At 38.9% G+C, this 24,939-nt stretch overlaps 3 protein-coding genes and 1 pseudogene across 3 annotated transcripts; 3 read left to right on the top strand and 1 right to left on the bottom strand.

Annotated features, from left to right (window-relative positions):
* Positions 1-755: 755 nt before the first annotated feature.
* LOC114731498 (uncharacterized) lies at positions 756-3,648 on the top strand. Its single transcript, XM_028918679.1, has 8 exons — positions 756-1,625; positions 1,702-1,908; positions 1,987-2,486; positions 2,580-2,661; positions 2,757-2,843; positions 2,907-3,170; positions 3,251-3,354; positions 3,435-3,648. Exons 1-8 carry the CDS (start codon positions 756-758, stop codon positions 3,646-3,648), a joined length of 2,328 nt encoding a protein of 775 aa, XP_028774512.1.
* Positions 3,649-5,977: 2,329 nt separating this feature from the next.
* On the bottom strand, positions 5,978-8,364 carry LOC114731499 (uncharacterized). The gene is made up of 2 exons (XM_028918681.1): positions 8,003-8,364; positions 5,978-7,907 (listed from the first exon to the last, which is right to left on the bottom strand). Exons 1-2 carry the CDS (start codon positions 8,362-8,364, stop codon positions 5,978-5,980), a joined length of 2,292 nt encoding a protein of 763 aa, XP_028774514.1.
* Positions 8,365-11,412: 3,048 nt separating this feature from the next.
* LOC114731500 (60S ribosomal protein L8-3-like) lies at positions 11,413-24,691 on the top strand (annotated as a pseudogene).
* LOC114731501 (60S ribosomal protein L8-3) lies at positions 16,774-18,530 on the top strand. Its single transcript, XM_028918682.1, has 2 exons — positions 16,774-17,261; positions 17,925-18,530. The coding sequence occupies exons 1-2, from the start codon at positions 16,822-16,824 to the stop codon at positions 18,268-18,270; spliced, it is 786 nt and encodes a 261-aa protein (XP_028774515.1). The 5' UTR covers positions 16,774-16,821; the 3' UTR covers positions 18,271-18,530.
* Positions 24,692-24,939: the final 248 nt, after the last annotated feature.

A 24,939-nucleotide genomic window follows, 5' to 3' on the forward strand; every position in this document is an offset into this window, starting at 1 on the left:
ATTAGTGGAATTTACTACATTAGTCAATGAAAGTGAGCAGATGCAAATTCGTTTGACTGTGCAATGGTTTTGTAGGTCAGGTTAATGAGATTTACTACATTTATTAGTGGAATTTACTACATCAGTCAATGAAAGTGAGCAGATGCAAATTCGTTTGACTGTGCAATGGTTTTGTAGGTCACATTAATGAGATTTACTACATTTATTAGTGGAATTTACTACATCAGTCAATGAAAGTGAGCAGATGCAAATTCGTTTGACTGTGCAATGGTTTTGTAGGTCACGTTAATGAGATTTACTACATTTATTAGTGGAATTTACTACATCATTCAATGAAAGTGACCTGATTTGTTATGGGAATGACAACATCGCCGTGATGCAAATTCATTTGACTCTGCAATAGTTTTGTAGGTGATATGTTAATGATATTTACAACATTTATTAGTGGAATTTACTACATTAGTCAATGAAAGTGACCAGATTTGTTACAGGAATAACAACATCGTCGTGATGCAAAGTCATTTGACTGTGCAATGGTTTTGTAGGTGATATGTTAATGATATTTACTACATTTGTTAGTGGACTTGACTACACTTGTTAATTGAGTGGACAATGGTATTTTGATGATATGTTAATAAAATTTACTATATTTGTTAGTGTAATTGACCACATTTGTTGATGGAATTGACGACATTGTTGTGAAAGAAATATAGTACTATGAATGACTAACAAGTGGTGTCATTGCAGCAGGGAAAATGGAGTTACAAGTACAAGTAGAAGGACAAGGAGAGGGAAGTGGACAAGTGAAGAGTGGGTACATGCTGTTTCTGCATGAATTTAAGGCGGGCAAAGAGTTTAGGAATAGGAGAGAAGAAGTTAGGGAGGGAGCAAAGGCATGGAGGGAGCTGCCACCAGAGGAGAGGAAGAAGTATAATGATAAAGTGAACAAACCAAAGAAGCAAGGGACGAAGAAGAAGCGGATGAAAAAAGTTGCTTTTAGCACTCGTTGCTCAGTCCGGCAGTACAAGTCATTGGTGGAATTTATAAATAGCAATGACAGATTGAAAGCCAAGGTACAAAGTTTGGGATTTGCAAGTTTGCTTGACATGGGATGTGAGAGACTCCCTCGTGACCTCATAGTACGCATTCTTCGAGCATATGATCCGCCTACTCATCAATTTACAATAAGGGGGAAGATCAAGGAAATTGATGCACAAGATGTTGCGGAGTTGTTGGAGGTACCCCACACAGGGGAAAAGGTAAGAACGGATGTGGATGATGATGATGAAACATACAAGAGGTTGAAGAATGAATATGGTAAAGTCTCTTTTACCAAGATACTCAAAGACATTAAATCTGGGGAGAATGAGGAGAATTTCGAGTTCTTGTTCATGCTGTACACACTTGGGAGTTTTCTAGCTCCTACCTCACAAACAACAGTCAGTGACAAGCTAGTGAGGGTGATGTGTTGTACTATGCATGAATTTCACCAATTTGATTGGGCCACATACATTGTGAACAACTTGTGGAAAGAGATGGAAGATTATGTTGAAGTGTATAGAAACGTAGGGGAAGACAATGATGAAGGGAGTTGCAACGTCGGAGGATGCATCTACCTCTTATTGGTATGTATTTACTACCATTGTTTTTTGTTCTATGTTTGAATGGAGTGATGATAAAATTAATAATTTGATGTTGCAGTTATATCTTGCTGAGCGCTTCCCATTATCTAAATCTGTTAGAGATGGGTCAATAAGTGCTATTCAATTCTGGACTGATGAGAGGATAAAGGAGATGACAAAGAAGGAAAGGCAGAGCAACAGAGGCCTATTGTATAAGCAGAAGGGCTCGAAAGTTAGGGTTGGAGATGAGGAGAGAAGAAGGAGAAGTGTCGCTGACTTACACCCGGTGTGTTTATTTGCTTCGTAATTTCAATGTGCATTAAAAAGATAAAGTGTTTGACCTTTTTTTAATGATGTGATGCAGGAGTTGCAAAGCTTACATCGAAAGTTGATGGCTGTAATTGATTTAAGCTACAAGAGACTTGTTAGTGCAGTAGAGGATGAGCTACATAAGGTGCACATAACGATGGAGGAAAATCGTACTGTGGGAGATGAGGGCCCTAGTGAAGTTGGAGCTGAATATAAGGGAGAAGATGAAGCTGATGATGGTGATGATGAAAATGAGGGAGATGATGATGATGGACAGGACTCAGGACACATACCTCATCATGGAGATGACTCGGACGAGGCTGACATGGTTGATGTTGAGGAAGAAGGAATACAAGCAGGAGATATGGATTCCCCTGATGTTTCCCCCATGGACAAGAATGCACAGCCCAGGAGATCACAGAGGGAGGTGAAGTCGGCCATAAATTCTCCATGGATTTTGACAATGCCTGTGAAGAGGAAGAAGAGGAATATGGAGGAAAAGGAAAAGTTTTTTAACATGATATCCCGCATGTGTTCAAGGCAGGATGGTGACGTGTAAGTTACTATTCGCATGACTGTGAATGATATTACTTATCGGTTGTTTACTAATTAACTACACACATAATGATACTGGGAACACATTTTTAGGACTTTAGTTCAAATATCTGATGAGGATATCACTCGAGATCAGCTAAGGACACTTGGAGGAATTGAGAGAATAGGTAACCGGGTAAGTTAGTATTGTGATCTTCGGCTGAGTACTATAAATTTATATTTGATGCTCATGTATACCTGTGCAAAAAACTAAAATTTACTTGCAAACAGCTTATGTCAGTTGTGTGCAAGACTTTACTGGCTGATATGAAGAGTGAAGGAGAAGTCAAGCGACACATATTTGATGCTGACTTTATGGTAAGGTTACTAAGATTAATACAAAATAATTACTGCTACATGACTAATCATTTGATGCTGCAGGCAATACTAGCTGCGAACCCATCTCGGTGGGATGCTAGAAAACGAGAAAAGCAGTTGCTGCCTGAATATGTCGGTTACAACATAGGAGACTGTGACTTGATATTTGGACCTACACTTGTTGGTGCTCACTGGTTTTGTCTTGTGCTTGAGCCTAAGACAATGAATTTCTATGTGCTGGACTCAATGAAGCCAAGTTTCCCTGCTAAGAAGAGTAAGAAGAAAGGTGCAGCTGATGATGATATGATGACTGTGGTGACCGGATGTGTAAGACTATTGTTACTGTTCTTGTGTAGCATGCTCTTTGTTTACCAAATTATTTACAAATGCAAGTATGTGTTGTGCAGAGGGATCGATTTTATGACATGATTGAGATAGTAAAGCCCAATACCATTGGAAAGAAGCAGATGAGTGACATTATTTGGGCCCCTGTTCCTCAACAGAACAATCTGTGAGTGGTATTAGTTGTTGATGTAATAATGTATGAATGCTACTTCGTGTTTCACTCATGGACATTGTTGCCATGTGCAGGCGAGACTGTGGCGTTCATGTTTTAATATGGTTGAGCAAATGGGAGCCCGGTGTGACGCTTGACTATGGTCAAGAACATGTTGCTGATTTCCGACGAAACCTAATGTGGTGGCTTGTTAATCATGAGCTCAATTCAAGACGTGAAGAAGCACTAAACTTGCTGTCATCCCCAGAACCCACACCGAGGAAAAAGCAGCGTGCATCACGGCAGTAAATGACGCTGTCTAAGTTTAGTGATGTGTTAGTTAATGTCATGTATGTAAGGGAATTTGCAAACTGTTTTCAGGGATTGTAAAGGCAACTCATTTTCAAGTAATGTTAAACCATTTTCCCAATTTGTTACAACACATGTGACGAGATTACAACTGCAGAAGCGAATTTACTGGGCTGTGCTACTTCGTCCTAAAACGGTAAAAGTCGGAGGTGAATTTTGCAAAACACACGGAGGGATTTACAACTCTCCAACTGAGATTTACAACTTTTACAGTGGGTTTTGCATCCTTAAAAAAATTGGCCTGCGCAACTTTGGTGTCAAAACGGTAAAGGTCGGAGGTCAATTTTGCAAAACACACGGAGGGATTTACAACTCTCCAACTGAGATTTACTACTTTTACAGTGGGTTTAGCATCCCAAAAAAATTGGCCTGCGCAACTTTGGTCTCAAAAGGGTTAAGGTCGGACGTGAATTTTGCAAAACACACGGAGGGATTTACAACTCTTCAACTGAGATTTACAACTTTTACAGTGGGTTTTGCATCCTTAAAAAAATTGGCCTGCGCAACTTTGGTGTCAAAACGGTAAAGGTCGGAGGTCAATTTTGCAAAACACACGGAGGGATTTACAACTCTCCAACTGAGATTTACTACTTTTACAGTGGGTTTAGCATCCCAAAAAAATTGGCCTGCGCAACTTTGGTCTCAAAAGGGTTAAGGTCGGACGTGAATTTTGCAAAACACACGGAGGGATTTACAACTCTCAACTGAGATTTACAACTTTTACAGTGGGTTTTGCATCCCAAAAAAATTGGCCTGCGCAACTTTGGTCTCAAAACGGTCAAGGTCGGAGGTCAATTTTGCAAAACACACGGAGGGATTTACAACTCTCCAACTGAGATTTACTACTTTTACAGTGGGTTTAGCATCCCAAAAAAATTGGCCTGCGCAACTTTGGTCTCAAAAGGGTTAAGGTCGGACGTGAATTTTGCAAAACACACGGAGGGATTTACAACTCTTCAACTGAGATTTACAACTTTTACAGTGGGTTTTGCATCCCAAAAAAATTGGCCTGCGCAACTTTGGTGTCAAAACGGTAAAGGTCGGAGGTCAATTTTGCAAAACACACGGAGGGATTTACAACTCTCCAACTGAGATTTACTACTTTTACAGTGGGTTTTGCATCCCAAAAAAATTGGCCTGCGCAACTTTGGTGTCAAAACGGTCAAGGTCGGAGGTCAATTTTGCAAAACACACGGAGGGATTTACAACTCTCCAACTGAGATTTACTACTTTTACAGTGGGTTTTGCATCCTTAAAAAAATTGGCCTGCGCAACTTTGGTGTCAAAACGGTAAAGGTCGGAGGTCAATTTTGCAAAACACACGGAGGGATTTACAACTCTCCAACTGAGATTTACTACTTTTACAGTGGGTTTAGCATCCCAAAAAAATTGGCCTGCGCAACTTTGGTCTCAAAAGGGTTAAGGTCGGACGTGAATTTTGCAAAACACACGGAGGGATTTACAACTCTTCAACTGAGATTTACAACTTTTACAGTGGGTTTTGCATCCCAAAAAAATTGGCCTGCGCAACTTTGGTCTCAAAACGGTAAAGGTCGGAGGTCAATTTTGCAAAACATACGGAGGGATTTACAACTCTTTCAATGGTATTTACTACTTTTATACTGGGTTTTGCACCTTCTTGCCGGGCTGGGCAGATTTTCTGCCATGAACAATACAATGCAGCAATATGACAGCAGATACGTTACATATATTCAAATCACTGCACCTCAAGTACATCACGATAAACATGAACCGTTTACTTTCATAGTAGCTACACTAACTACACGTGCAATGGGATTTACCATTCACGCAACAGTATTTACCAAAAACCAGTAGCAATATGACAGCAGATGCATTGCATATATTCAAATGACTGCACCTCAAGTACAGCACGGTAAACATTGAACCATAACTTTCATACTAACTACACTACACGTGCAATGGGATTTACCATTCACGCAACACTATTTATCAAAAAACAGTAGCAATATGACAGCTGATACAGTATTTATGACATGATTGAACCATTAACTTTCATACTAACTACACGTGCAATGGGATTTACCATTCACCCAACAGTATTTACCAAAAACCAGCAGCAATATGACAGCAGATGCATTACATATATTCAAATGTCTGCACCTCAAGTACAGCACGGTAAACATTGAACCATAACTTTCATACTAACTACACTACACGTGCAATGGGATTTACCATTCACGCAACACTATTTACACCAAAAAATCACCATATCTATTGACATCTAAGTTCAACTTGGGTTTGGATTCTTGCACGTTCTTCTTGTGTGCCCAACTTGTTTGCATGTGCTACAATGGTAGATCTTCCTATTCTGGAACTGTGACTCTCGTCTTTTTACTTTAGGCCTTCCTGGCGGTCGATTAGTCAAAGGCGGTGCCAAGAACACTTGACTTCCTATATTTTCCACCCAGTAATTGTTAGGATTTGGCATGTCTACTGTCGCCACTGGAATCATACTCCTGCCATAAATCTTTTGCTGTGATGTAATCTTGTAGCATTCATCAACAAAATCATAGACATTGCAATTCACAGCCTTAATCGCTGCACAGGCATGGGGACATGGAATGCCTGACATTTGCCAAGCTGCACAGGTGCATTCGCCTAGACCAAGATCAACATGTACAGCTCCTTTTGCTGTATGGACACACACCCTACCTCCTCCATAAGGTACACTCAGCATGCATGCTGATCTAGCAACATTGTCCACCAACTTTGCATCTATGTTTGGGCCTACACTATTTTTCCAATTACTCATTGCTATGCTTGCTGCATACATCTTCTTTGCCACTTTCTCACGATGCTCATGTATAAGTTGGGCAACATTATATCGTCTCTCTTTCAACATCCAAGCATTGAATGACTCAGCAAGGTTTGTTGTGATGTTATCCCACCGTTTAAATGGGAATTTACTTAAGGCCCACCTTTCAACATCACCATGATTAAGAAGCCACTCAAATAATTGTGGATTGAACTTTCTCATGTTATCCATTGCACCATCAAACTCGGTGTCAAGCCTTGCATATGCAATGGCATCCAGGTATTGCAGTCCCTCCTCCCTTGCTTTCCCACTAGTCTTCCTCTTTCCTCTATTTAATTTAATCATTTGTGCACTGAAGTTTTCCTTAACATGTCTGTAACAGTATGCATGCCTCTCACCACCAAATATTGCTTGCACGGCGCCTATTATTGCATTGTGTCGATCTGACACAATTGTCAATTCCATCGAGCCAACTATCTCCTTAATCATATATAAGAACCATGTCCAATCCTCAAGTGTCTCTCCCTTTACAACAGCAATCGCAAAAGGTAACAATTCGTTGTCAGCATCATAAGCAGACGCCGACAGTAACGTCCCCTTATACGGTCCACTTAAATGACATCCATCAATGTACAGTACATGTCTAGCACCAGCTATAAAGCCTTCTATACAACACCCATATGCTATGAATGCACGCTCAAATGTGTTATTAGTATTAGCCACCCATTTGGCCACGGTTTTGTTATCTGTTTCCTTCAACCGTTCACATATCCACGGAATAAGCATATAAGACTGGTCAGGCCTGCCATGTATGTCCTCTAAAGCTTTTTGCTTTGCCCTGTATGCTTGTTTATATGTCAACTTCATACCATAATCTCTTTCTAAAGTCTTCCTTATATCATTTGGACGCCTGTCTATGTGATCATTTACCTCATCTCTGATGATTGATGCTGTCAAGCTAGCTGAACCACAATGTTCCACACAAAGATTGTCTTGTGCATTATGGACATGCTCATTTATGAATGTTGCCACACGTAAAAAGGGAGTACTCTTTCTCCCCACTCTTGCACTTATCCTCCACGGACAACCTTCAACACTACATTTCACATACATTTTTCCCCTACAATTTTTCACATACTTGTACTCAAACTTGTTTGCAATACTGAACTTATGTACTTTCTTCTTGAAATCTTCTGCATTTGCAAAAGTTTGGTTCCGTCCTAACAACAATTCCTTCCATTTCAAAGAATTCATCTCCGGCAAAGGTGTAGGTGCACTCACTACTCCGTATGGTAGGCTTACATTAGGTCTTTCACTGCCTCCAGAACTTGTACTTTCCAAAGCATTTCCCTCCAACGTAGGCTCATCACTCTGTTCTGACAGTCCTTCCATTCTTGAGATCCTGCATTTATAATTACCACTGTTGTTAAGAGATTTACTACAACATTACAACAATTATCAACTTTCATAACCACCAAAAAAAAATTTCTCACTTACATTTCTGGATAACCCATTCCTTCCTCCACATTGTCATTACCTTTATGTGCTATATAAATATGTGCATTACGGTCATTATATTCAAATAGATTATCAACTTCACCATCATCTATAAGATCTACCAATACCCTCTCGTCAAAACTCAAAGTGTATTTAATATCACAGCCATGACAATCCATGCTGAACCATTCGCCTATCATTGCCCTCAAATCTTCAAGTTTTGTACCCTCATTTATTACTCTTACTCTGACAGTCCCACCACAGTATTTAACTTCGCCATTGTCCTTTTCCACAAACTTCCCATCTACGTGAAAATAACAAGCAAGTCTTTTTGAAGATGTTGATACAATGTTACAAGACATCACCACTTGCTAACCTGCAGCAAACAACATTAAATATAAAAAAATTAACTTCTCCGCCAATTAGTTTCCATCAACGTACGTGACACCCAAAACACACACAAAGAGAGAAACTTTTCTTCTATTCGCAACTTTATTATAGGGTTTCACAACTCCATTATTGATTTTAACAACGTTCACCACTTCAACGCAAACTTCACGCCTACGTAATTGCTTGCCACCTTTCTTGATTTCCGCTACGTCATTCGAAATAGTCAATATAAAGTATAAAACCTCATCTCCAGCACACCCGTCCCCACCATTGCGCCATAAAGCAGACACAAAAAGGAACTACCCAAACCCCACCATCAGTTAATGCGACATGTTTACTCTCTCTCTTGCTACAAAACCTCTCGCCCATAACCAAAATCTATTAAATCAGCAATCCCAAAAAAATTATGATGCGGAGGAGTAAGATTATACCATTTCCAAAGACTACCGACTTAAACTCACCTCTTTTCAGCTCTGATGTGTTCTTCCAGCGTTTCTCTTTCCTTCTTTATTAAATCAGCTCAACCGGTGCTCTGCTCCATCTTTATTTTCATTTCAGTTTCACTTCATTTTACCTCACTGATAAGGGCATTTCAGTCTTTTCGCCGAAAATATGAATTCCAAATTGATACCCAGTGCCCTATTTGTCATTTTGCTTATTCAGGTCCCTTATTTGTCCTTTTGGAATTGAAGTGGTATTTTATTGTCATTTTCCCAACTTTTAATCACTATAAGAACTGAAATTGATTATTGGGAAGCTACTAGGTATAATCTAGGGAGATAGAAAGTCTCCGTACTTTATATCTCCGAGGTTTTGCCGGTTGGGGTTTTTTAGTTTTAAACTAGTTTACACCATGATTAAGCTGATTCATACGGTTCTGGAAGTAGTAGCTGTTAGATTATAGAGAAATAAATGCAAAAAGATAAAAAGGGCTGAGTTTGTAATTTTAAAGTACATGCCAGATCTTGTATTCTTTTCAGTGTGTGTTTTTTGGGTGGGGGGGCGCCGTGGGGTGGCGTAAATTGATGTGATGTAAATTGATGGAAATAATTGTTAAAATCCCTAATTCTGTCTTCAGATAAAACGGTTTGAAGATTGAGTCATGACACGTGGGGTCAACAATAAATATATAAGAAAAAATTCAAAATCTTCATTGGCACAGGTTTAAAAACTCAACTTAGCATAAACCAAGAAAGTTCAAAATCTTCGTTGGCAGAGGAGACAAAAAGGATTATTGAAGATGAAATGAATGGGAAACAGAAATAAGAAATGGACAAGCCAGAGCAAGCATGTTTTACTTTCAAGGAATTTTGCGTGTATCATAAAAATTCTACTAGTTTCTAGCTGGCCAGGACAAAACAAAGAGTATTTAATTTGCTCTTTTGATTACTAGATAATTTGGCACTGCTACACTTCTTTTTATTAACTTTTGTGTAAGTTAGATTCCTTTCCAGAGTGATGTTAACCATGCATTTCTCCTTTATTAATTAGGAATGTTGAAGCTTATATTTTCAAAATTATATCCTTGGTATCTTCAACGACACGATAAAGAGGAGAGAATAAACAGAAAGAGCCAGTCATGTGAACCCCTCTAGTCAAGAACTTGAATGGTTTGGGTTTCAAGTTCCGAACTGTGAGGTGATGTGGTTCAAGGTCACATCAAAACTACCATTCGGAGACTGTTCAGAAGAGGACAATAGAACTGAATCGGTGAACCCCTCCAGCAACTTCGTCCCTCTGAGACTTTTTGCATGGACATATTTCAATATTATTTCCGGTTAATATGTAACGAATTTGAATACTTCATCTTTAATCCCATCACAGATGATTCTATACAGTTCTCTTTCTGGAGATTTAATCATAATACATAAATACTTCATTCTACTCGGTTATTTTTCGATGATCTTTATTACCTGCATATCTAGTTAGTCCTAATGAATTTAGTCGGGTTTGGAAGGCGTTATATAGTCTCACCTTTTCTTTTTGTTCAAATGATAGAAGTACGAATGGCCAGCTGTCTAATGCTTTTTACGTCAAGTCTCAATTTCGATATCTTGATCTAAACCCATCTTTAAGTTTCAACCTCAAAAATGAAGTGGTCGATGATAGATGATATAGATCATGGATGTATCTATAATATAGAGCAGGCGCTTCTACGCTGCTTCCTTCCGGCCCTTGACCCTGCCACGGTATTCGTGTTGCTTAGTATCTTCTCCACCATTTTAGCAAAAGAGAGATTTCCTTGTAGTTCTTAGATGGGATCCTTCAGCTTTGCTCGAGAGATTTGTTTTTTCTTGTTCAAGTCCCAGTTGAAACAGAATCCGTTTTGGCCAGAATAAAAAGGATCATACTTATCAGTAATTAAGACCATCTTGATACTGGTCCTTGAAAAAAAAAAATCACAAGTGCTAGTCATGTCTGTAAAAGGAAAATGTAACTTCTTTTAACCTGTGTTTTGACATGAGCTTTATCCGCTAACATCCAAAAAGACATATAAATAAAAAACATTTGTTTTAAGATCATATTCAACTGGTTCGAAACTTCGTGTGATAAAGTTTTTGCTGAGTAAAGAAAAAGGTATGGAGGTTGGGGTAAATATGACAAAAGGCTGAGACGGTAGGAGACAGAAATGGTGGAAAATTGAAAAGACGACTAAGAGAAAAGCAAGGACAGGGGGTGAAAATTTCCAAGGTGGTGACAATAGAACAAGTCAGTGAAGACAAATTGGTAGAAAATTAAGAGGCCCATGTTGTCTTTTGAGGAAGCAGCAGGCAAGCGAAAGTCCAGTGGGGTTGGAACTTGCGTTTCATTGTAAACAGTTTCCTCTATAAACAGTTAAGACACTTGTGGTCTGCTGCTTTGCCCCCACATCCACATGCCTTTGTTTCTCACACTTTCCTCTCTTCTACATCCACCCATGATAAATACCTCTCTTCTCTACCCTCCTCAATCGCACTTTCTCTCTTCTCTGTCTATATCTCCTATATCACCTCTCTCCCCGCCAACAACATTCAAAGCTCTAAGCATCCCCATTCATGGCCATCAAAAAATCCAACAAGCTACCACAGGCGGTTGTACTAAAGCAAATCCTTAAGAGATGCTCAAGTTTTGGGAAGAAACAGGGGTACCATGAAGTGGGTCTTCCTGTTGATGTTCCTAAGGGCCATTTTGCTGTCTATGTTGGGGAAAACAGAACCAGGTACATTATACCAATTTCATGGTTGGCTCACCCACAGTTTCAAACTCTACTGCGAAGAGCTGAGGAGGAGTTTGGCTTCGATCATGATATGGGTCTTACCATCCCTTGTGATGAAGTTGCCTTTGAGAACCTAACGTCCATGATCAGATAAGTGGGAAGGACTCAGCATCGTGGATGTGGTGTTCGTTTACGTCATAAATCTCCTGGTCAAGCGGTGGTTCTGACCAGGACATTGTTAACATTTTGCCATATGCTATTGTAATTTGTACATAGATTGACGTCCCTGAAGGTTTTCATTTCCTCGGAAATGCCATTTGTATCCTTCATCGGTCATGATTTGTATGAGGATATGTTTTTTTTTTTTTTTGGGGTGGGGGGGACATTCATCCCCTTTTTTCAAATCCTCTCTTCTGTAACTTGCCCGTGATTACTAATTTGCTGCTGCTAATATCACTTCAAGGCTTGGAGAAGTGCTCAACAGAATGAAAAGCTCTGTCTTCGACATTCAAATCAAACAAAAATAGTTTCTGCTTTGTGTTAATGAGAAGATGAGAAGGTAAAAGAAAGGGTTTCATCTCACAACTTGTCAAAAACCAAAAGAAGTTCAATTGTAAACTGATTTTTGGGCAGTCACGGATTTAGTTGTTTAGGGATGGTCCCATGGAGGAGCTAATTGTAAGCTGACACAGCTGTTACCGGAATTTAAAATGCATAATTGTTTCCAAACATTTCATTAGAAGGTCTTCAATATGAAAGATTAACACATTTTGTACTATTTCATAATGGTGCCAAAACCATCCCCATGCCTCAGAATTTTATCAGCATCCAAAAATGCAGAATGTTACTAAATGTCTCTATGTTACTGATAAGTTGTGCAATTAGGTGTTGGTGACTTGGTTCAATTGCTGGACTTAGTTTACGTGTCGCAGTCAGTCATCTCTTACGCATAATTGATGATTCTGTCACATCAATCTCCTAACATCACGCTTTAAGCTTCAATCATGGGGGGAGATGGATCCTTTTTTCTTTCTGAATAATCGGAAGTTTCCTTCACCGAACCAATTGTCTGCAAATAGCCCAAGCAGTGAAAGAAGAACCCAGAGTCATGTTCTGTCTTGCATGGGAAACTTTGCCGGTTGCATGTTTTTTCATGCACTGGCTTCTATTGCCATCACTGCTTGGAAGTTATAGGGTCATAATCCAAAAATGACCATCCTCAACAATGTTTCGTGAATTCTTCCAAGGTTCTAACCCCACTGATCACAGGACAGAGTACTGGTCCATACAATTACAAGTACCGAAACCCCTTTTCTGTTTTTTTTTTTTTTTTAATTCCCTTTCAATTATATGAGAATTATATTCTAGTGCATGACGTAGGACCCTTAATGGTGTCCACTCGACTCGTCCATAATTGATGGCCTTAATATTGGAGATTATCCTCCCACAAACGCAAGCTGAATCTCCCTCTAACTTTGTCCATTTGATGCACATGCACATGGGGTCTCATTGTCATCCAAACGGGGTCCCCTACTCGATTAAGCTCTCAATGCTTTTGTTTTTTTCCCTGGCTTATCAGATAACATAATCTAATTACCTTAGCCGCATAAATAAAGCAGAATGATTCGCTTTTATTCCATTCAAAATGCTAGGCTGCTAATGCTATATATGGACGAGTGGGTTTGTGACGTGCCATGAAACAGAAACGTTTTTAAAAAAGAGGGCCGTGTCCTTGTGAGAAATCTACGTAAGACAAAGCACAACAGTTCAAATTTTTCTTGTATTCTTTTATGGTGTCCCGTGTCTTTAAGTGACAAGTGTAAATATAGTGTCTTGTAAAGGTCTTGAATTGTTGGGAGCCTTAGATTCGGATGTTCATATTCCCCTAATAATGTCGTTTAGGTGTCTGCTTACTGAGAGAAGAATCAATCAGGAATTGTTCACCGATTGATCGTGATGAAATAAGCAGAAAAAGTAATAACCAGCATAAGAATCGCTGATGGTTTTAATGATAATGATGATTTTGATTTTTCATTTTAAGAAGACAAGCTAACGAAGAAAAATGAAAAAAATAGTACTTTTCCGGAAATATTGAAATAACGACGACTTGACTGCTTCAGTGCACAGGCTAAACTTCTGAACGTACAAATAGGGAAAAGCCAAAAACCGTTGGTGTGATCTCTTCTTCTTCTTGTTTTTTTTTTTTGGCCCCTCTCTGTCCTCCAGAATTGATTGATGAATTATTGGAGGTAATCACGGAGAATGGTGATTGATTGATGAGGTTTCGATTAAATCAACTCTCGTTCTCTCTGACAAGAAAAATGTTGCATTTTTATTTTTATCATGATAGTTTGTTATTGGCATAAATGAAAATGAAAATGGGAACGGCAAATGTTTTATGAAAAGAAGTGACATTTGGTCTTGTGTTTGGGGGGACAGAAATAGTATTTAGGGAAAAAAAATCATGAAATGATGATATTGATAACACCCCTATTATGAAAAATTAAAACATCTTTTATTACCTTATTTTAATATTTTAAAATATATTTTTTGCATCTACTTAATAGACTCGCCCTACAGTTCGATGGAGGCGGGCTTCAATTTTCAAGTTTTCTTTATTAATGTTAAATACATGTATGTCTTTATTGGAAGCTTGTTCTGTCAAATGTTAAATGCGGAGATCTCTTCCAATAGGTGTTAGTGATGAACTCTTTTCGCAACACCTAATCCGATGGGTTTACTTTTCAAGTCTCGTAGTGGCACTGTTTTGCGGTTTTTGGTTTATTTGCAGGACGAGACGGTGGAAAGGAAATGCACATGGGGCGTAAGTTGAAATTATGAATCCTATAATGATCAATTATCCAGATGTCTCGTGTCATTTGTCTCCTCATCCAATCAAATCGCGCATATTTAGAAGGTAAGGTGTGTTCCCCTGGCGTATATGGTGTGAATAATCAGTTCTTTCAAATTAAATTTATCTTCCACCGCATTAACAAATCAATAATATTATCCTTTTGCCTCACAGTTAAAGAACGCAATCTCCTAACACCACGGAATTAATAAGTAAATTGCTTTTGGTTGATTTTATATTTCTTAAAAAGTTCTACTAGGTAGAGAAAATACGAGGTTCATCTTCTTCATAAATTAAATTTTCTCAGCACAAGAAGTAAAATATACTTCACTATTTTTTGAGAAGACAAACATCTCTTTTCCTTTTTTTTTTTTTTACCCCTGAACCAAGTGTGTCCTTGGGTACTCATTGATTTTTAAAATATAGTGTCATATATTTATTAAAATTGCAATGCATGGTTTTTTTCAGAATTATTTTATTTATTATATCAATTTTGAAAGGTGATGATAATGAATTAAAGGAGGTGAAACCCGCACCAAAGATTGAGGGGAAAAAGTGTAGAATGATGGTACACTTCGTGTTAGGCGAAAGGAAGGAACATTTGGAGAAACAGGGTAGAAGAATTGTTATTTGTCTATTAGTGAATGAAGGAAGCCAACTTAATGAATGGGTTGGGGTGCTGTAAAGAAAGGGGATGGATGTGTAGGAGTAGGACACACATGTTGGGTTCATGAACACGTGTGCTTCTCCGTCAGATCAAAAGCTGTGAACCAAACATGCCACGGCCCTGTACCCAACTCCAAAATTCTCAGCCACGGCTCTTTCTCCTAATATCAACTTTGTCTCCCAATATTCTTACTTCAACCTCTGTGACGCGTAACCACTTCCTGTCTTCCTCATCATGTTCTTCTCTCTGCTTTGCTTCTGTTCCCTTCTTAACACGCTTTAACTCCTAGAAAAATGGAATGCATATGACTTCATCCTCTCTTACCTAAATGTATGGCTGAGTATAAGGGCCACATCTTCCAACTCTGCTCTTTTTACCTCTTTCATGAACCCTTTCACTCTCATGTTTTCCAAAGTAAAGTGTTTGGTTTGCTTAAATTCTTATACCCTTCGTAGCAAGTCTAATTGGTGTCAGAACCCAAGCCTCATTCATCTCTCTCCAGAACATGCTTGAAAACGCAGACAAAGACAAGGGATCATTATTTATGAAGAGTTCTTAATTAAAGGACAGGACAGTGCAGAATCTTCAATGATGCTTCACTTATTTTCAGCTTCTAAGGTGCAGAGCATAAGATTCTGTCATAAACTTCAACTCTCAATCATTCAGCGTTGTTTCTGTGACGAAGCCAATTGTACATATCCAGTTCTGCTAGGAGGTTACTGTATTCAACATGTTTCTTCGCAGTCATATCCCACCCAAACAAAATTTGGACGATACCACATTAAGGTAGTGTTTGGATAAAAACCAAACCATGGTTTCAGAAGTGCTTTTACGAATTACGAAGTAAATATGTGGAAGAGGTTATCTCGTTTTGCGGAAAAGTGCTTCTGAAACCACGGTTTTGGAGCACCCAAACAGAGCCTAAACCTAAATTCACAGTTTCCTTTCTTCTGCAATCTCAAAACTTGAACTGAGCTGTGAAATACAGATATCTTTACTGGAACACGACTCAATTGCAAGATCACTTTGAACTACTACGTCTACGCCATTAAAACTGCTATTCTGTGCCTGTACGGCTTAGATAACCCAAGTGAAATTCTACAGTTTAGGCCAAAGCAGATGACACTTTGAGAAAAAAATTTTTAAAAAATTATGTGAATGATTGTTCTAACAAATTACATTCAAAAACAAAAAAAAATTATTTGGAATAATTTTTTAAAAATCAATTTAGATAACTAAAAAACGATGTAAATGAAAGTGAGCAATCGAAAAAGTAAGTATAGCTGTATAAGACACAAAATGAAAAGTAGGGATTTTATGAAAAATAATAAAATAAAAACATGTAAAAATTGTTTTTATTTAAAAAAATATTTCTAACTTTTTACCAAGCATTTAATTGAAAATTAACCATTAATTTTTTTTGTTTTTAAGTTTTTAAAAACAAAAGTTGTTTCCCAAACGAAAAGTTAAACAAGGCCATGGTTTTCGTTCCCACATCGGTCATCAACATATACTAGCTTCTTATATTTTTTCAGGCCATCCAATTGGGCTTGTCTGACAATGAAAATACTAGTCAAGAGTTTTCACAAAAAAAAAAAAAAAAAGGCTAGGTCAAGAGGGAGTTTTCTCCATAAGCCTAATGCCTTTTGCAAAACCCTAGTTGTCTCGTCGCCACCACCCTCGCTTGCTTTCGCATTTTTTCCAGGAGAGGCGTCATGGGGCGGGTCATCCGTGCTCAGAGGAAGGGTGCTGGTTCCGTTTTCAAGTCTCACACGCACCACCGCAAGGGTGCTGCGAGGTTCAGAAGCCTCGACTTCGGCGAGCGAAATGGGTATCTGAAAGGTGTGGTCACCGATGTCATTCACGACCCTGGTCGTGGAGCTCCTCTCGCCAAGGTTACATTCCGCCACCCCTTCAGGTATAAGAAGCAGACGGAGCTCTTTGTTGCTGCGGAGGGTATGTACACTGGCCAGTTCGTTTACTGCGGCAAGAAAGCCTCCCTTGTGGTTGGTAACGTGTTGCCGATCAGATCCATCCCCGAAGGAGCTGTTATTTGCAACGTCGAGCACCACGTCGGTGACCGCGGCGTATTTGCTAGGTGTTCTGGCGATTATGCTATTGTTATCAGCCACAACCCAGATAACGACACTTCCAGGTATCCGTCTCTTCCCTTTTTCCATATTCCAGCTGCGGTTCTTGCTATATAAATTGTGAATTGTTGTTTGATGGTGGGTCGGTTTCATGAAATGTTGAGCTTGCGTTGATTAGTCTGTAAAACTGCCCTTCATGAGCATGGGATGCTCATATAAAGTTTAGATCAACGATGATAAAATTGAGCATTGTATGCTTCAATTCATAATTGAAAACATCTATTGTAGATCGAAACTAAATATTGATCCTTCTTATCTAATTAAGGATGAGCACAAATATGGATCTCATGTAAATTTGGATTTGACCAATAAAACGATGGTTTATCCAGTATTTAGTTTTTATTTTTAAAAATAATATACTTTTTGATTGAGTACTTCTGTTTTGCCTCTTGCTTTTTTAAAGCACAATGATCTACATTGCCATTACGAGCGTCCTGTTGTGTCTTTATGGAAATTTTGAAGTGGATTTGCGTAGTACTTATCCAAATGTTTCAATTCTTTAGCTCAACTTGATTGCATGCACTATTAGTGACCACTGGCAATTAAAGGATCAGAATTGAGTTTGTTCTCTAAAGTTTAGGTCATTTATTAAGGATTTTCATTATTGTGAGGTAAACATGTTATTGGTGAGAACTATGACAATATAATTTACTCCTGTCTTCTGACAGGATCAAGCTTCCATCTGGTGCAAAGAAGATTGTTCCCAGTGGCTGCCGTGCCATGATTGGGCAGGTGGCAGGCGGAGGGAGAACAGAAAAGCCCCTTCTTAAAGCCGGTAATGCTTACCACAAGTTCAGGGTGAAGAGAAATTGCTGGCCTAAGGTTCGTGGTGTGGCTATGAACCCCGTGGAGCATCCTCATGGAGGAGGTAATCACCAACACATTGGTCATGCAAGTACTGTCAGGCGTGATGCTCCTCCTGGCCAGAAGGTCGGTCTCATTGCTGCCAAGAGAACCGGTCGTCTTAGGGGGCAAGCTGCCGCAACTGCTGCTAAGGCTGATAAAAGCGCTTGAGGAGAGTCCTAGATTATTGTTTATTTGCATTCTAGTAGAAAGACAATATAATGCTGAATTTTCAATCATGTTTCACAACCCCCATTCTCATAATTTTAAGCTTTTCTCAACTTAATGATTCTAGAGTAAGCAAAATTTTCAACCAAAAAAACTAGTATTTAACTATCCCAACAGTTATCCTTTCAGGGGCAGCTTGCATTTGCCTCGGGGCAGTAAGACTAAGACTGTTCTCTTTAATTTATTTGTAGCTTAAGGTGTCATGATAGCAAGCTCATTTTTTAGCTCTTCTATCTTTTCCTTTAAGAATTTATTTTCAGCTGCTACTGCTCTACACGTGTTCCAAGTGACTCGTAAGATTTTCTTCGACATTTCAACTTCAGCTCTCAGTCATGCTGAATGGTTTCTGTGATGAAGCCAATTGTACATATTCAGTTCTGGCAAGGTTCCTGTATTCAACATGTTCAGCTACCGTATCATCTCTTTCCACCTCCACCTTCCCAAACTCGCCCAATGAAAATTTAGATGATACCACATTAGACTTACAGTTTTTCCCTTCTTTTGCAACCTCAAAGCTCGAGTTGAGTTATCAAATACAGACGTCTTCAGAACCGCAACTCAGTTGCAGATCATTTTGAAACACCACGCCTGCACCATTAAAACTGCAATTGTATGCTCTCTTGCTTATACGTACTGCTTGGATAATTTAAGTGCAATTCTACAATTTTGGCCTAAACAGTGGAAAGTGTGAGAATATTCTCCAAACTTGTTCTAGTCACCGTGAATTGACTTTTTCTGACCTGGACCGTGAATTGCTTTGAACTCTTCCAGGTTAAGATTAGGGGTGCTTCAAAAACACTACATATTTATTCTGTATATCATAAAATCATTTATGAAAAACTAATTTAAACACCTCTTCATTCAATTTAATTATAACCATTGCCTTGGAGTCAAAAAGCTTCTATTAACCCAGAACCAGTGGTAGACCGTCAGCTTTGCCAACTTCAGCCACTGAGACTTAAATAAAGTGGTAAGTTTGTTAGGGCGAAAAGAGACAAGTATTGCATCTTAGAAAATTGTGAAATTATCAGTGATTTTTCAGTAGTTATCTTTCTATAAGTTTCCAATCGAGGAAAAAAAATGAGTATTAAAGGCCGAAGATAAATACTAAAAAAAAATTTCAAATATTGCGTCAAATCTGAGGTAGTGATTTTGGCATCAATAGTTATATTTTTTCTAGTCCTTAATATAAGAGTTCGGTAATTAATTTAGAGATACTTAAGCAATTAGTTAAATTAATTATTTATCATAAATATGTGTTGACCTCTTTAAACTATTATTTTCAATCATATGCATTGAATTATTAGAATTATTTCTTGGCAGAAACCCTTTACAATCAATATGAATAATTGGGGAAAGATGCAAAATAAAATGAATTAAGATCTTATATTTAGAATTAAATTCAAGTCTCAACTAGATGTTATATTAAAAATAAGAGGTAATAGTTCTAACCAACAAGGAGGAACATTTTTCTCAACTCGTAAATCTTTTATTTCCGGCTAAACAACTTTATTCCTACTTTTTTTTCACCCAAATTCCTACTTTAAATTTTTAAAGAGTCACATTTCCACATCCACAATTGGTTAGTCTAATTAAATGGTACTACCTCTAGTTCTTAATATAAGAATCGGTATCTTGTAAGAATTTTTTTTTTCAATAACAAAGAGGGCCAAGGCCCAAAAGAGGAAATTAAATTAGGTAGGGATTAATTCTCAAACCCTCTGCTTCCACAATTACTCAAAGATCAGATGGGCAAACATCAAAAGATAAGGACCTTGTTACCCCTTTCTTTGCCAGTGTGTCTGCAACTCTGTTACAGTCTCAAGGAGTTCTTTGAAACTTTACTTCCCAGCTGTAATTGAGAATGCTCTGTTTGATCATCAAACTAGCTGTTTTGCCTGGATTTTCTTTCAACACTAAATCAATGACATTCTTAGCATTCTGACTCGATCATAGTCTAAACCCAATTGCCAACAAAATTTAGACCCTTATAAATGGCCCATTCCTCAACCTCAGAAGCATTGCAATTCCCGATGTTATAAGTAAAGCCAAAAATCTAGCCACCACTAGAATTCCGTATCATCCCTCCACAACCAGCCCTTATTTTGCCATACCACCATCAACATTGATTTTATACTAGCCAAATCGTGGGGGGAGTCTATTGCAAGTTCATCCTGTCTTTGCCATGTTTTCCAGAAAGATTATAATCTCGCTGCATAGTATTATTCTGCCATACATTCAAAAGAACATTTGCTGGGTCGCAAGGCTTTTCATAGTTTTCGATAAAAGTAGCCTCATTCCTCCTCCATAGTTTCCAAACAACCACACCCCATAATCATTCCCAATCATCAATTCCATTTTTACCAAAATCATGAGTCAGATTAGCAGCAATCCAATCTTTGAGAGAACAATAAAAGAAGCAGAATGTGTACCTTGGATGTAGAAGATGTAGCCACATGGACTTCGCATAATTAGAGTATTTTAGGATGTGCAAAAGAGATTCCGGTTCAGTATTACAATAAGCACGCAAATGTGATACTTGAGACCAGTTGCTCCACCAAACATCTGCGAGGAGCCTATCATTAGAGGCCTGCAAAAGAAACATCCGGATCCTCTCTGCCCCTTTCCACTTCCAGATACGCTTGTAAACAGGACTATAAAATGAGATAGGATTTTCTTTAATCTAAAAATGAGCACTTCTAATGCTAGAGTGCCCGTCACATGCAGCATTCTAGACCATAATATCATTTCCAGCTTCTTTCAAAGGAGGCAAGAGACTAGTGAGTTGCTGAATAACATCGTTGTTCATAGTCTTTTCCAGCCTTTGAAAGTCGCAACCTCCATTTAGAGTCCAATCCATAACAGAGCTTCTATTCTCCTCTGCGGAAATCTCCTTCACACACATCTTTTATTTTTTGATTTGAGAAAAGCCAATTATCGTTAAAGAAATTTATGAGTTTTTTTGTTTTGCAATTGCCATTTAGGGGTGTTTGGATGAATGGAAAAGCATTTTTCAGAAAAATATTTCTATAAATATCCAAACAAAACTCCTCTCACATACTTATTTTGTATATCATAAAATTATTTTTAAACCTTAAATGTTCTTGGTGTCTCAAACTGCAAAACAGAGGTTTCAGCCGAAGGCCTACTCTATATAAGGGGGTGTTTGGCTTTTTTGCCAAACCATGGTTTGGTTTCCCAAACCAAGGTTTGGCAAAAAATTTGCCAAACACCTCTTTTTTTTTTTAAAACCAAGGTTTGTGGCAAAACCTTGGTTTTGGCCAACAAAACCTTGGTTTGGGATAAGCTTGCGAGGTAGCTTCTGGGGGGAATTATTGGCTCCAACGGTACATTAGCTCACGGTTGCAGATGTCCGTTTAGCTTACATTAGCTCACGGTTTGGCCATTCAACCCGGAACGCCTCTTCTCTCCCATTCATCGCCGTCGCCAGAAGGGGCCGTAGTGAGCGAAGGCCATGTCGGCGCGGTCGTAGGTGAGGTAGCTGATGGCTATGGTGGCGAGTCGGTTGGAGAAGATGTTGTCATGGACCTAAAGAACTTGGCGAGCGGCGTCGGTGTCAGAGATGGCGACCATGCGGAGGAAGCCCATTGAGGTGGAAAACGTCGCCAATTGGGAGGCGAGCTTGGCTAGGCATCTGTGGGTGAGCTGGTCCATCATCAGCATGTTGCCGATGATGGGGAGGCCTTTTGGCCCAGGCGGGAAGGGCGAGCACCAGCGAGATCGAGCGAGGAGGCCAAGGAGTAAGAGGAGCGGGATGATGAACAAGAGCGCCAATGGCAGGGGCTGGTGCAGAGAATCCATTCGTACGGGTTTTGAGGTGCTGCAACTAGGAGTGTTGCTGAGGCGAGGGAATATAATGTGCCTTTATATAAACCCCAACGCAGCTATATAGGAGTTCCGGTGAAAAAAAAACGCAGCTATATAGGAGTATTTCATTTTTCTTTTTGAAATTATTAATTGATTGATTCGCTGATGGATCCTTGTAGATAATGGAATACAATTTTATTAAAGCATGTGATCGCATAATTAAGGTGAATATAATACTATATGTTAGTTAATATAATTAACCGACGAATTGTGATATGAACATGATATATAAATTAAAATGAAAAGGGATTTCATCTTTAAAATCTTTAAGAAATAATAATATTTTCTTTGGCAAAATAAATCATTTTCCTAAAAACATATTTATTTATAGGATTAATATATATACACACTAATTTTTTATTATTTATATTATTTATATCTTATTTATTATGTTGCCAAAATATATATTATTAATAAATTTATTACTTAAAATAAACATATATTATGAAATATATCTTATATGTAATTATCATTTAAACTTATGTTCTTTTTAGTAAATTTCACATACCAAAAAGCACTTCTGACATTAATTATCCAAACACTCTCACTTTATCAGAATCACTTTTTTAGAAAATCTATTCTTTCAGAATCTATTCTCTCCAAAATCTATTCTCCATAAGCTATTCTGCAAATCATGGTTTTGCCTCATCCAAACACCCCTATAGTTGGGCCAGTCGACCAGAGATGAGAAAAGATTCCATGTTCGTTCCGGTAAGATAAGGCTTTCATGTTGCCGTCATCAAAACATTCTTGGGCTGGTCTTTTTTAAAGGCCATACAATTGGGCTTGTCTTACAACGAAAAACCATGTCAGGAGTCCTCAGCCCACAAAACACAAGAAGCTAGGTTAAGAAGGTGTTTTCTATATAACCCTGCTGAAAAAAACCCTAGCTGTTTAGTTCCCCCACCCTTTTGCCTTCGCGTTCGTTCAAGGAGAGACGCCATGGGGCGGGTCATCCGTGCTCAGAGGAGGGTGCTGGTTCCGTTTTCAAGTCTCACACGCACCACCGCAAGGGTGCTGCGAGGTTCAGAAGCCTCGACTTCGGCGAGCGAAATGGGTATCTGAAAGGTGTGGTCACCGATGTCATTCACGACCCTGGTCGTGGAGCTCCTCTCGCCAAGGTCACATTCCGCCACCCCTTCAGGTATAAGAAGCAGACGGAGCTCTTTGTTGCTGCGGAGGGTATGTACACTGGCCAGTTCGTTTACTGCGGCAAGAAAGCCTCCCTTGTGGTTGGTAACGTGTTGCCGATCAGATCCATCCCCGAAGGAGCTGTTATTTGCAACGTCGAGCACCACGTCGGTGACCGCGGCGTGTTTGCTAGGTGTTCTGGCGATTATGCCATTGTTATCAGCCACAACCCAGATAATGACACTTCTAGGTATCCCGTCTGCTCCCTTTTTTTCATTTTGCTGCCGCGATTAATGTTTCATAAATGTTGAATGTTGAATCGCTGTTTGATGGTGATTCGGTTCCATGAAATGAGTATTTATTAGTCTGTATATAAAATTTTAATCAGCGATTATGAAATTGGACATTGTATATTTAAACTCTAATGTGGATCGAAACTAAATAGTGGATGGTTCATATTTCATCAAGGATGAGCACAAATATGGATCTTGTGGAAATTTGGATTTAACCAATAAAATGACTATTTATCCCGCAATGGCTTATTAAAAACACAATGATCTCCATTGCTGCTACGAGTGTCTAGCTTTGCCTTGTTGAAAGTTTGAAATGGAATTGCGGAGTACTTATCCAAATGTTTCAATTCTTTGGCTTAGTTTGATTGTATGCACTATTAGTATTCACTGGCAATTAAGGGATCGGAATTGAGTTTGTTGTCTAAAGTTTAGGCCATTTATTCAGTATTTTCATTATTGTGAAATAAACATTTTTCTGGTGAGAACCATGACAATATAATTTACCGGTGTCTTATAACAGGATCAAGCTTCCATCTGGTGCAAAGAAGATTGTTCCCAGTGGCTGCCGTGCCATGATTGGGCAGGTGGCAGGCGGAGGGAGAACAGAAAAGCCCCTTCTTAAAGCCGGTAATGCTTACCACAAGTTCAGGGTGAAGAGAAATTGCTGGCCTAAGGTTCGTGGTGTGGCTATGAACCCCGTGGAGCATCCTCATGGAGGAGGTAATCACCAACACATTGGTCATGCAAGTACTGTCAGGCGTGATGCTCCTCCTGGCCAGAAGGTCGGTCTCATTGCTGCCAAGAGAACCGGTCGTCTTAGGGGGCAAGCTGCCGCAACTGCTGCTAAAGCTGATAAAAGCGCTTGAGGAGAGTCCTAGATTGGTGTTTATTTGCTTGTTTTTTATATCTTGCCTCTTTGATAGTCTGTCTGCCAACTTTTGGTCGCTGTTTGGAGAACGTGTTTTCCCTCATATATGCAGTTTTGATTAGACAGCCTGATATATTTGTTTAATATGCAATGCAATTAAGCAGTTTATCTCTTTTGCTAGTAACAATAATCTTATAGTGTCATTTGTGGTTATTCAATTCAAGGGTTAGAGCCTCAGACACTGATGGTCGCCCTTTGGGAACGAGTTTTAATTGTCAAGTAGGAAGACATGCATTGTTGGAAACTGATGATCTGTGATTCTGTGGTTTAAGATTTCAAGTGTTGGACCAAGTTGTTGTCTGGGTGTTGTAGTCGCGCAGACCCTTGTTCTTGTGAATGATTTTGGAACTGAGGTTGGTTGGGTGCTAAATT

The sequence above is a fragment of the Neltuma alba genome, unplaced genomic scaffold, assembly GCF_004799145.2.
Source record: "Neltuma alba isolate B1F8T4 unplaced genomic scaffold, ASM479914v2 tig00012836_pilon, whole genome shotgun sequence".
Lineage (NCBI taxonomy): Eukaryota > Viridiplantae > Streptophyta > Magnoliopsida > Fabales > Fabaceae > Neltuma > Neltuma alba.